Here is a 12,080-nt window from a genome sequence, read left to right as displayed (position 1 = left end):
TAGGATAGAGGCCTGGTGCACAGGTGGGGGCCAGCTGGTTTGCCCTGAAGGGTGTCCCGGATCAGGGTGGGGGTCCCGCTGGGGTGCCTGGCCAGCCTGGGTAAGGGGCTGATGGCTGTTTGCAGGCTGGTCACACCCCCTTCAGGGTGGGAGTCCCCATTGGGGTGCGTGGCCAGTCTGGGTGAGGGGCTGAGGGTTGTTTTCAGGCTGACCAAGCCCCCCGGAGATGGAAGCTCCCAGCCTCTCCTTTTTTTTTTATTCTGAGATTTATTTGCCTTCTATAATTGAAACATTGTTGCCGTCACTGGCCCTCCCAGCTCTGAGGCCACGGCAGGCTGAAAGCAGGTATCTGGGGTTTGTTTAGCTTCTATAATTGAAACATTATTGCTTCCGGAGCTCAGAGCCAGGCCGTGGCAGGTGGGGAACCTTGGCTTCCTCCATCACTGGAGCAAGCAAGCCTCATGTTCGCTTCAGCTGCGTGGCTGCCAGCCGCCATCTTTGTTGGCAGTTAATTTGCATATCACCCTGATTAGCCATTGGGAAGCGTAGCGGAGGTACGGTTAATTACCCTTTTTGTCTTTTATTAGATTAGATAGCACAATTGTATATTTATTTTAGTTGATATTACTACTCTTACTATTTTTAATATTCAGCATAGTGGTCACAGAAATCTTCTAAAGTTTTTGATCAAGTATGTTGTGGACAGCATAATGCTAGTTTGGATTGTAGGAGGATGAGAAGAATGATAATGCAATAATTAATAAATAATAATCCTATATAATAAAGAGCTAATATGCTAATTAGACCAAACAGCAGAATGACTGTCTGGACGACCTCCAGATGACTGTCTGGACGATCTTCTGGATGAAGCCAGGGCTGCAAGGGCCGAGCCCCTTGCACGAATTTCGTCCATCGGGCCTCTAGTACAATAATAAACTCTGTTTTTGTACTCACAACTGTAAACCTACTTTTGCCCCATCCTATATTTATTTTATTTCCAGCAATATTGCTAAATGATCTAATTAATAGTTTTTTTTAGCCTCTTGGATTTTCCAGCTGTGTAATCATATTTATAGAATTACGACATTTTGGCTCTTTTTTTAAAAAAAATTATGTTTATTGTTGTAAGTATTACAGATATCCCTCTTTTCCCCCCATTGACCTCCTCAATTTCACAACCACCCCAACCTAGGCCTTCATTGCAATTTTCTGTGTGTATGGGTTATGCATATAAGTTTTTTGGTTAATCTCTTCCCACTCCACTCACCTTCCCTCTGAGATTCATCAGTCTGTTTCATGCTTCTATGACACTTCTGGCTCTTTTGATCTACCTACTGCTTCTTAAATTTTTCTGACCTTATTTCATATGCTAGAACCTGTACATTTTAAATAAAAATGGGTAAAATTGGTACCTGTTTCTTATTCTGATTTTAATAGGAATTCTATTAGTTTTTAAGCATTTAATAGGATTGGGATTGATCCTGGTACTCTTATGTTTAGGATGTGTGTTTTTCCCCCCCCAGGAATAATTGTTGAAATCTCTGGACATTTTTTTAGTATAGACAGTCTTGCATTTTCATATGTTAATGTAATTAATGATATTGGTAGATTTCCTAATGTTGTATCATGCTGTGTTCCTGGAATAAGTTCAGTTTATCATAATGGCTTATTATTTTTATACTCTGTTAGATTAGATTTGCTAACATTTAGTTTAGAACATTTGTATCTATACTCACAAGTATGGTTTGTATTTTTTTCCCACGTGTGCCAACTATGTTAGATTTTGGTGGTAGAGCTTTATCGGTGTTGTATTAAATGAATTAGAAGCTTTTCTATATATGCTCAAGGACAGTTTGAGTAACAGAAATATCTGTTTCTTTTTTTTGAAATTTGATTTTAGAAAGAGGAAGGGAGAGGGAAAGAGAGATAGAAGCATCAATGATGAGAGAGAGGAAGGGAGAGAGAAAGAAGAAAATAAAATTGACCTGTTGCTCACCCATCTGTGCATTCATTGGTTGACTCTTGTATGTGCCCTGACTAGGGATTGAATCTACAATATTGACATATAGGAATGATGCTCTAACAACTGAGCTACCCGGCCAGGGCTAAATATAGATATTTTTAAATTTAGAATTTTATATACATTCTAGGGCCCATTGCATGAATTCGTGCACCAGTGGGGTCCCTTGGCCTGGCCTGTGGGATTGGGCTGAAACCAGCTTTCCAACATTCCCCGAGGGGTCCCGGACTGCGAGAGAGCGCAGGCCAGGCCGAGGGGCCCCATCAGTGCACAACTGGGGCTGGAGAGGGACGCGGGAAGTTGGCCAGCTGGGGAGGGACCACGAGAGGGCTCTAGGGCGTGTCCAGCCCATCTTGCTCAGTCCTGATTGGCCAGACCCCAGCGGCAACCTAACCTACCGGTCAGAGTGTCTGCCTCCTGGTGATCATTGCACATCATAGCGAGTGGTTGAGCGGCGTTAGCATATCATTAGCATATTATGCTTTCATTGGTTGAACGGCCAACCAGCCAACCAGACACTTAGCATATTAGGCTTTTATTATATAATATTGCCACTTACAATGTGATACACTGCCATTTGGGCAGAAGCTGTGTCTTATTTAATTTGCATTTTTTAGTTTTTAGCATAGTAAACAATACCATAGTTGGCTATTTTCCTTGGTTTGACTAATTCATAACTGTTATAGCACTTGATCATTTGTTTCACCAAGCTGTACGGTTCTATTTAGTCTTATTTCTGACAGTTTCTAAAATGATGTGGAATGTCTCCTAATTTAGATTCAAAACAATATTTAAATAATTATGTAAAGTTTAAAGTTATTAGTTTATCCATAAGTTTCCTTTAGTAAATGCATTATTTTTGTTGGTTCGGGTGATTTTCCTGTTTAGTAATATGAATAATAGATATTCTATTAGTATTTTTCCTCTGAATTTAATGGAGTTGTTTTTTCAGGTTACTTGACTATCCTTTAGAATAGCTCTGAGCAAATTATAGCTCCTGAGCCAAATCCAATCCACTGCCTGTTTTTGTAAATAAAGTTTTATTGGAATATAGCCAAGCCCATGTATGTATGTATTCTCTATGGTTGCTTTCACACTACAAAGGCAGAGTTAGGTAGCTGTGACAGATGCTATATGGGCCACAGAGCTTAAAATATTCAATTTCTGACTTTTTACAGAAAAAGTTTGCTAACCCTTACATTACAACATTAGAATAGTGATTACGGATTGCCTTACATACCTATATCCGGGCTCTCAAGGGAATCTTTGGACAAATTCTGTTTATGTTCACAAGTCATGTAGTCAGCATATTGAGGCACAGTTCTAGGTACTGGAGGCACAAGGGGGAAACAGTGGACAAGGCACATATAGTCTCTGTCCTCGTGAAGCTATCATTCAAGTGTAGAGGAAATAGACAACTAACCATGAAATATGTAATCTTAAAATATGTAAATCTTTCTTCCTTTCTGATGAGATAATTCACGAATTTGTTAACAAAATATTATACTGACATAAGTTTGCTAGTTATAGTGAATCTTGGGAAGTATTACATGGGATATAGTTTCCATTGTTATTGAGACTTATTTTCTTCTTCGGTGAAATTTGCAGAGGTCACTCTCCCTTTTGGGTTATTTGTGTTCTTAATCTGTAAGGTAACCTAAGTTGAATTCCTCACTGTGGCTATTGGGGCTCAATAAATATATATAAAATTCATGTCAGATTTTTTTGTTAGAGAAATTCAATGCTAAAATTAAAAAAAAATGATAGCTAACATATTTCAGGTACTCTCCTAGATAGTTTACATATCTTACCTCATTTACTCCTCTTAATAATGCCATGAGCTATTTATTATAATTTCCTTTTTCCAGATGATGAAAGCTTTGTTGAGAGAGGTGAGGTGAAATAGTTAAGGATGGAGTCTGTCCTCATTAGCATCTTAACCTTGCTGACTCCAGGGCTGCCACTCTTGGCTATTGTTTGCTTAATACTTTTTGAGATTTGCAAATAAATGTTTTCAAGTTGACATCACCATAATGGAACTTTAATTTTACTAGCTTCTTTCTTTCTTCCTTTCTTTCTTTCTTTCTTTCTTTCTTTCTTTCTTTCTTTCTTTCTTTCTTTCTTTCTTCCTTTCTTGTTATTGTTTTGTTTTTTTGTGTTTTTGGGGGGCATTGATTATTGACATTGGAAGATATAGGAGATAATTTTCTCCTCCTTTTTCTTTGTGTATGTGTACTTATGTGTGTTTAAGATAATGTAAACCAGAAAAGTGGAAGAGAAGGAATCTGCAAAAATAAAACCCAAGAAAACATAACACAGCAAGGAAGAAAGCGATTGATTTCACCAGGAAGCTCACAAAGTACATCTGCAGAGCAAGACACAGGGAAAAAGTGCAGAAATGCTGATCAGGAAGAGTTTGTCATTTCATCCAAGGTGATTTAAAAAAATAATTATCTGATTGTTTTCTTAATCAAATATTCTAGATAGCAATTAATTATATGTTGTATGCAGCAAGGAAAAAACAAAATTGCTTTTTATTAATGAGTTTATGAAGTTTACAAAAAGAAAAATTAGCTCATATTTTGCTGACTTGCTGACACTAACCTTTAATATAGTATTTGCATTGTAGGAAACAAGGTTATTTAGAAATTTTCAGACTGGGGGAAAGGTAAAGACCACCTGACTGTGGTTATTGTAACCTCCATTATTAAAAACTGGCCTCTTCTTATTATATTGGTTATTCTCAAATGGCATGTAACCACTTTTTCCTTTTCTTTTTCTTTTTTTTTTGTTTGTTAATCCTCACCCGAGGATATTTTTCCATTGATTTTTAGAGAGAGTGGAAGGGAAAGGGAGAAACAGAGAGAGAAATGTTGGGGTGAGAGAGATGCACCAATTGGTTGCCTCCCACACATGCCCCGACCAGGGCCCAGGATCCAGCCTGCAACTGAGGTACATGCCCTTGACCGGAATCTAACCCAGGACCGTTCAGTCTGAGGGCCAACACTCTATTCACTGAGCCAAACCGGCTAGGGCAAACCACCTTTTTCTTGATGAGTATTCAGAGAACAACTAATGGGCTAATTCTTACTAGCCTGTTGCAGGATTACTTCTGGGCTAACTGTTAGTATATATAAACCTTCTCTTTCAGTTTCTGCTAACTTACTAAAATAGTTTGGATGACTTATGCATTCTTTAGCACTGAGTACTTAAAGAAAATTGGGCCTATATTGGATGCATATAACAGGAGAGGAAAAAAGATATCCCTGGGGCAGAAAGGTCAGATATCTTCCTCTTGGTAGAGGGGTGGCTTCAGATGCAGTTTTCATGATCCTGTAGACCTGTGGCTGAGCTCTGTGGTCCTCATCTTTTTAGTCTCCACAAGAGCCAAAGGAGTAGGATTGGTTTTAGGATAGTGTGCACTGGAGTGATTGAAAGGCCGGTAGCCTTCCCGAGGGTCAGGTCTTTTGTAATACTCCCCTCACTCCTACCTCCTCTCACCAGAGCAGATCCAGCTTCTCACTGGATCCTTCTTTCAGCTAGAGAGGTGGGGTCTAATAACTATAGCCCGAACCCCTTGCTTGCTTTTGGAGTCAAGTTTAAGAAGTGGAAACAAAGTGTTTTCTGACTCATTGTATTGCCCATAAAAACTTATAAGGTAAAACTTATTTACTTTGAGACCTAACATGCTCTACTATCTGAACATATTATTATGACTGCCTTTATTTTCCAAGAAGAGAAGTTTATTATTTTCAGAATAAAATCTTAGCATACATGTGTACAACTTTCACAAACACCTTCTTAACTGATAGATTTTAGAGAGGAGCAGTAAACAGGGCCAAAATATTTGAGGTATTTGTGAGATTTTGATGACATCAAGGTAGTATTCAGCCAGGTCCCAGGAATGCCTGAGCTCTACTTGGCCAATTTAGGGTTTCTGAGGGAGAGTCAGCTCTCATAGCACAGGAGAAACAGGGCTCAAGGTTTCAGTACCTTTTCATAACCTTTTATGCAGGGCTTTCTGATAAAGCTGGGCCAGAGATGAGGACTTAGACTGAGACCCAAGAAGACCTTTCTAAGCCCCACCCTCCATCCCCACCCAGTTTCACTCTTAACTGGCTTGCAGCTGGTCCTGAAGAGATATCTGCAGTGCAGGAGCAAGTGAGAGGGAAAGTTACAAAAGAGTGAAAACAGGAGGTTGGGGCTGCCTATTTATACTGTAATGGCATGAGATTGCCAATTATATGGGACTTAGAACAGTTTGGCCAGGCCTGCCGAGTAGACTTGGGTCAGTTCACTTGGGAAGAATCAGTCACATTTTCTTGGGAAAGAGAAAGAAAGGAGGTGGAGAGAAGGGGCAGAAATCACCTTCCCTCACTGGGCCCTACTCCTGAGATTCTGATTAAGTTGGTCTGTGCAGCCTGCACATCAGTATTATTTTAAATAAACACTTTCAATTTTAATGTGTACACAAGGTTGAGAGCTACTGATGTTCCATCATTCAACACCTTGGAGGTAACTGGGCCCAAGAGCACATTGCTAGAGACCTTGGGCCTCAAACATAGGTCTTTTCATTTTGGGTACAATGGATTTCTCTACCATACATATGAGACTGTCTACAAGAGTTTTGTGGCTCTATAACTTCTGATAATGCAGCGAATTGCTCTGAAATAGTTCATTTTTTATCAGTTTCCTTATGTCACCTCTTACCAGTTAGGTAATTATCTAATTGGGGAGTGAAATGAGGGTGCTTGAATTTATGAACTTTAACAGAAATAATGGTATGTCCTGTACACAGTCTAATTAGGACTGGGTTGTAAATGACAGAAGGAAGCCTAACTGATTCAACATAAGCAAAATAAAGTGTATCAGCTGTCTATTGCTGGGAACCAAGCTACCCCAGCACTTAGTTGCTTAGCAGAACAAAGATTTATTATCTCTTATAATTCTGTGGATTGGTTCAGCTCAGCTAGGCAATTCTTTTATGATACAATTTTGGTGTCAGCTTGACTGCATTCAGCTGGGAGCTCAGCTGAGGCTAGAGTATCCATGGTGGCTTCACTATCAGGAATGGTGCTCCAGCAAGGATTGATGGAATGACTGGGGGCTGGCTGGGCCTCCTTCCTTCCACTTAACTATTAAGTAGTCTAAACTGAGAATCTGTGTCTGACAGAGTGAAAGAAGAAGCTTTCAGGTCTCTGAAGGCCTGGAACTGGTACATGATCATTCTGCAGCATTCTTTTGGTCAGAAGAAGTTAGACCAAAACTTCTTCTTAGATTCAGGGGAAGGGGATTAGACTCCACTTGTCCAGTGGAATGATTTATATAGAAGGTATGGGTGGAATTATTGGCAGCCATCTTTGATGACTGTGTCTCACACAGAGATATAGAAATAATTCAATTTCCAGAATGGAAAGAAAAACAGCAGGAACTATAGATCATAGGGACCAGCCGGAGACTTGATCAAATCAGGTTGGTCTATGGTTTTCTTATTTTTGCTTCTTGAATTATTCTTCACTGCTATTGACAGGCTTTATTCACATGGTCTACAACAGGGGTCCTCAAACTTTTTAAACAGGGGGCCAGTTCACTGTCCCTCAGACCGTTGGAGGGCCGGACTATAGTTTAAAAAAAAACTATGAACAAATTCCTATGCACACTGCACATATCTTATTTTGAAGTAAAAAAACAAAATGGGAACAAATACAATATTTGTATTTGCATGTGGCCCGCGGGCCGTAGTTTGAGGACCCCTGGTCTACAACATGGTCACAGGTAGCTTTAGGCTCATGCCATCCAGTTTTTTAAGTTAAGAGAAAAAACACCAAAAGAGTGTCTTGTTTCTGTGGTTGCTTTAGTGTTAAATTCTAGGAACTTGGATAATGGAATCTCCATTTTGACCATTCATAGTGGTCAGAAAGATGAGGCAGTATTACCCCTTTCTCAGTCATTTGATAATGAATTTAGGAAAGAGGTCTAGGAAGAAATGAATGATATACATTATACTTTAAAAAAATACTGGAGTTAGATTTGGATAAATTCAGAGAGCAGGAAAACAACTGGTAGTTTGCTTAGGTTGGTTGAGATCAACCTAACAAATGAGGAGACTGGAAATGGTTGGGAACATTGGGGTACACCCTAGGCAGGGGAAGGAAAGACTAAGTTAACCTCTTTAAAGGAGGTATTTGAGTTAGGTGTTGAAAGATGGCTGGCCTGTTAGCAAGTTGGTTTGGTGAAGAGGAGTAATGTCAGTGAAAGGCGTTGTTGCTGAGCAGAGGTGCAGACGCAGGGAAGTGTGTGGTCCATTGATGTCTATCACACTGCAGTGTCGTGTGTGTGTGTGCATGGATGTGTGTGTGGATATGCATGGGCAAGAGCTGAGGAGGAAGCTACAGAACAAATCAGAGTGAAAGCCAGATTAAGTAAGAAAATCAGGACTGTATTTTATGGCTTCAGATACTTTCTGAAGTGTTTTGAGTGAGAGTTATGTGGTTAGGAGGATGTAACAGCGATATGTAAGATGGAGGTGGGACCAGCCTAAGAACCTGCCACAGCGGCCACAGGGAGTGAAAGCCTGGACTGGAATGGTGCCCCTGGGACCAGAGAGAAGTAGAGAAATGTGAGAGACATTTTGGAGATAGAATGTGAACAAACCTGATGACTAACAGAGTATCGAGGAAGAGATTGAAAATGTTCTTAACAGAGCAGTAGACATGGCAGTTGGGGAAGAGATGGGAGGACTTCCTTGGTTTGAGGCAGTGGTGATGAATCTGTGAAAGCCGTCTAATAGAAATGAAAGTATGTCTCATAGGAGAGGAAAAAAAATCAGAGCTAAAGAGTTCTGTTATGCCATATTATTTGGGAGCAACTTGCAAATACACCTGTATTTCATTCAGAGCAAATGGAGTATATGTGGAGGTGGATGCTTTGGTGATAAGAGCCATTTCTAGATATACTTCCTGCTCTGTCCTCTCTATGCAGCTTCCCTCTGTGATAATAATTGCTGAAACAAATAAGCTGGCTGTTAAGTATCTCATTTGTCTATAGATAGATGCCTGCTGTGGAGTCTTAACTCCTTTTTCTTTAGGGAAATGGCAGGGGAGATAAAGACTATAATGCTTACTTACACAGCTATTTCTTAGGAAAGGCTGAATTCCCCAGAGCCCCTAAGTATTGGTTTATTAAATCAAGGAATCTTATACCCTTTGCTCCTGATTGGTCATTTGGGTAAGTACCATTTATAGCACAGTTCTGATCAGTCCCATAGAAACATCTTTTCATTTATCATTCATTCATTCTTGCACTCAATAAGCATTCATTAATAGTAGTAATGTAGTGGCATTAATTATGCTATTAACAATAACAAATTAAAACAAAAAACTACAACCATTTAGTGAGCTCTTATTCTGGGCTAGACCCAGCACTAAGATATGATTTCATTTAATTTTTAGAAAATCCTGGAAAGTAGGTTGATTATATATCTGGTTTATAGATTATGAGACCTGAGGTTCTGAGAGTTTAAATCAACTTGTTTAAAGTCAAAGGTTAAGAAATGGCAAAGCTGATATTCAAAATCCAATTTTTTTACTTCAAAGATTATTCTAATAATCATTATACTAAGCAGTTATGTGCAAGGCAGTGTACTAGAATTTGGGATTAAAAGATGAATAAGATGGAGTTAATAAGGAATCCGAGGGACATGATTAGAATCATAAAATAATGTGACCATACATTGATTTTTATGGGAGCTTTGAGGAGGACTACCCAAGCCAGCTGGAGGATTCCTAGGGAAGGGTTCCTAAAAGAAATGATGGAGCTGAATCTTAACAAAAGAGCAATAGGTACAGCCCAGGTGTAGAAGAGGTAGAGGTAGGAGTCCATCCCAGGTAGATGGGGCAGCAGGTATATGAGCAGGGGGGATACAAATGATATGTTGGGAGTTCTTAGTGCAAAGTAGGTGGCAGTGTGAGATGAGGGTGAAGTCAGAAGTGGGGACTAGTTCATAGAGGGAAGACCTTGAGATGTTTTCAGCCACAGAGATAATCCTGGCAGCTCTGCAGAGGGGAGATTGGAAGATAGGGGAAGAGGGAGGAGATTAGGGAATGACCACAATCAAGAAATAAAGAGAATGGGACCCAGGGCAGTAACTTTAAGGATGAAGCAAAGGCATTGGATTAGAGTAATGTATAGGAAGCAGAACTGTAGGACTTGTTGCTTGGATCTGGGGAAAGTGGAGGAAAGGAGGGAAAGATACACTTCCAAGGTTCTGGCTGGAATGAGTGGATAAGTTATGTTGGCATAGCTATGGTACAGAATACAGAGGGAGGGTTTCAATTTTGACATTTTGAGTTTGAGGTGCATTGGATATTGGAGAAGAAATGTCTAGCTAGTGATTGAATAAATATATGAGTTTGAACGTGGGGCTAGAGTTTAGGATTTTTTAGTCTCTAGCATGCGGGTGTTAATGGGATGGATGTAGGACCTTTAAAGTAACTTATGAGCACAGACATTCTTTCCAAGAGCAGCTTGGAAACAACGATGAATTACCTCATTGAACTAGTATTAGGAGGAAGTTTTTTATTCTGTCCCTTATAGTACATGAAAACTTCAGATGGTTGAGGGATGGGAAGGGCAAGTTAATGGACTATTTTAATAGCCTTAATAATGCAGTCCAGCTGCCTCCAAGCACCAAGGTCACCTTCCATGAGCTCCATGCTCCTCCATCCCTGAGGTTTCTAGCATGTATTTTTATGGTGTACGGGATCCGTCCTCTCTATAATGAATCTCTAGCCTCCCATACTTCATTCTTCATATTCTCATCCAATCTAAGAAAGAAGCAATGTGGGTATTTATAAAATATGGAACTCTCTCCCTTTCCCCTATTTCTTCCAAGTACAGAGCACCTTCCATTTTTCCTCTCTCCTCAGTTGCCAGTTCACTTGCTCTGGCTCATGAGCTTTGTAATTGGCGCAGTGCAAATTTATGTCTCAGCAAACTTACAAATTACTGCATGTAATGGATTTTGGGGATCATTTATAAATAATTGAAACCATGATTGTTAAATTCTTGAATGCCAAGGGTCTACTGAATATTAATATTTCATGGAGTTCCATAAAGAACATTATGAATTCTAGCTTCTGTGACTCTTAAAATGGTATATTTGAGAACCCCTGACCCATAGAATTGATATCTGTGACTTTATAATTTCTTTCTCTTTTAGAATAAATTAATATGTTAAACATATTTCTTGTGAAGATATTTTAAAAAAAACCAAATCCTTCCTTATATTTCATGGAAGCAGAGGGAGTTGAAATATGATGCTAAACATTTCATGCCTTATATATTTTATTTAATTTTCTTTTATTTGTTTTTCATATTTAAATATATTTTACTGATGTTTTACAGAGAGGAAGGGAGAGGGATAGAGAGTTAGAAACATAGATGAGAGAGAAACATCGATCAGCTGCCTCCTGCACACCTCCTATTGGGGATGTGCCCACAACCAAGGTACATGCCCTTGACCGGAGTTGAACCTGGGACCTTTCAGTCCGCAGGCTGATACTCTATCCACTGAACCAAACCGGTTAGGGCTGTTTTTCATATTTTAATGGCAAAATAATACATGCTTGTTGTGAAAAAACAACACCAACACAGAGTATTCAGAAGCATATAGAATAAAACATATATATCTTGAATTGCCTTATCCTTCAGTCCCATTGTCTTACAAGTATTTTGATTTGTATCCTAAACCATTTCATTTGGATTTATACAAGTAAGTACACACATAGCTATATAGGGATTTTTTTTTTTTAAAAAGCTAAATGGGATCATGGTACTATGTATATTGTTATTGTTTAATTTTTAAAAAAAATAGCCCTGGCCTGGTAGCTTAGTTGGTTAGAGTATCATCCCCATATGCCAAGATTTCAGGTTTGATCCCAAGTCAGGGCACATATAAGAATCAACCAATGAGGACATAAATAAGTGGAACAACAAATTGATGTCTCTCTCTCTCTCTCTCTCTCTCTCTCTCTCTCTGTCTCTCTCTCCCTCCCTCCCT

At 39.3% G+C, this 12,080-nt stretch overlaps 1 protein-coding gene across 1 annotated transcript in view; it reads left to right on the top strand.

Moving 5' to 3' along the window:
* Positions 1-12,080, top strand: part of APLF (aprataxin and PNKP like factor) — a 56,498-nt gene that overhangs the window by 25,795 nt on the left and 18,623 nt on the right. The window contains exon 6 of the mRNA XM_014532083.1: positions 4,272-4,453. Coding sequence (XP_014387569.1) covers positions 4,272-4,453 — 182 coding nt within the window. The remainder of the gene's footprint in view (positions 1-4,271; positions 4,454-12,080) is intronic.

This window comes from Myotis brandtii, unplaced genomic scaffold (genome assembly GCF_000412655.1).
Source record: "Myotis brandtii unplaced genomic scaffold, ASM41265v1 scaffold84, whole genome shotgun sequence".
Lineage (NCBI taxonomy): Eukaryota > Metazoa > Chordata > Mammalia > Chiroptera > Vespertilionidae > Myotis > Myotis brandtii.
The sequence above is the reverse complement of the archived record's forward strand: the minus strand, read 5'-3'. Positions and strand labels throughout refer to the sequence as shown.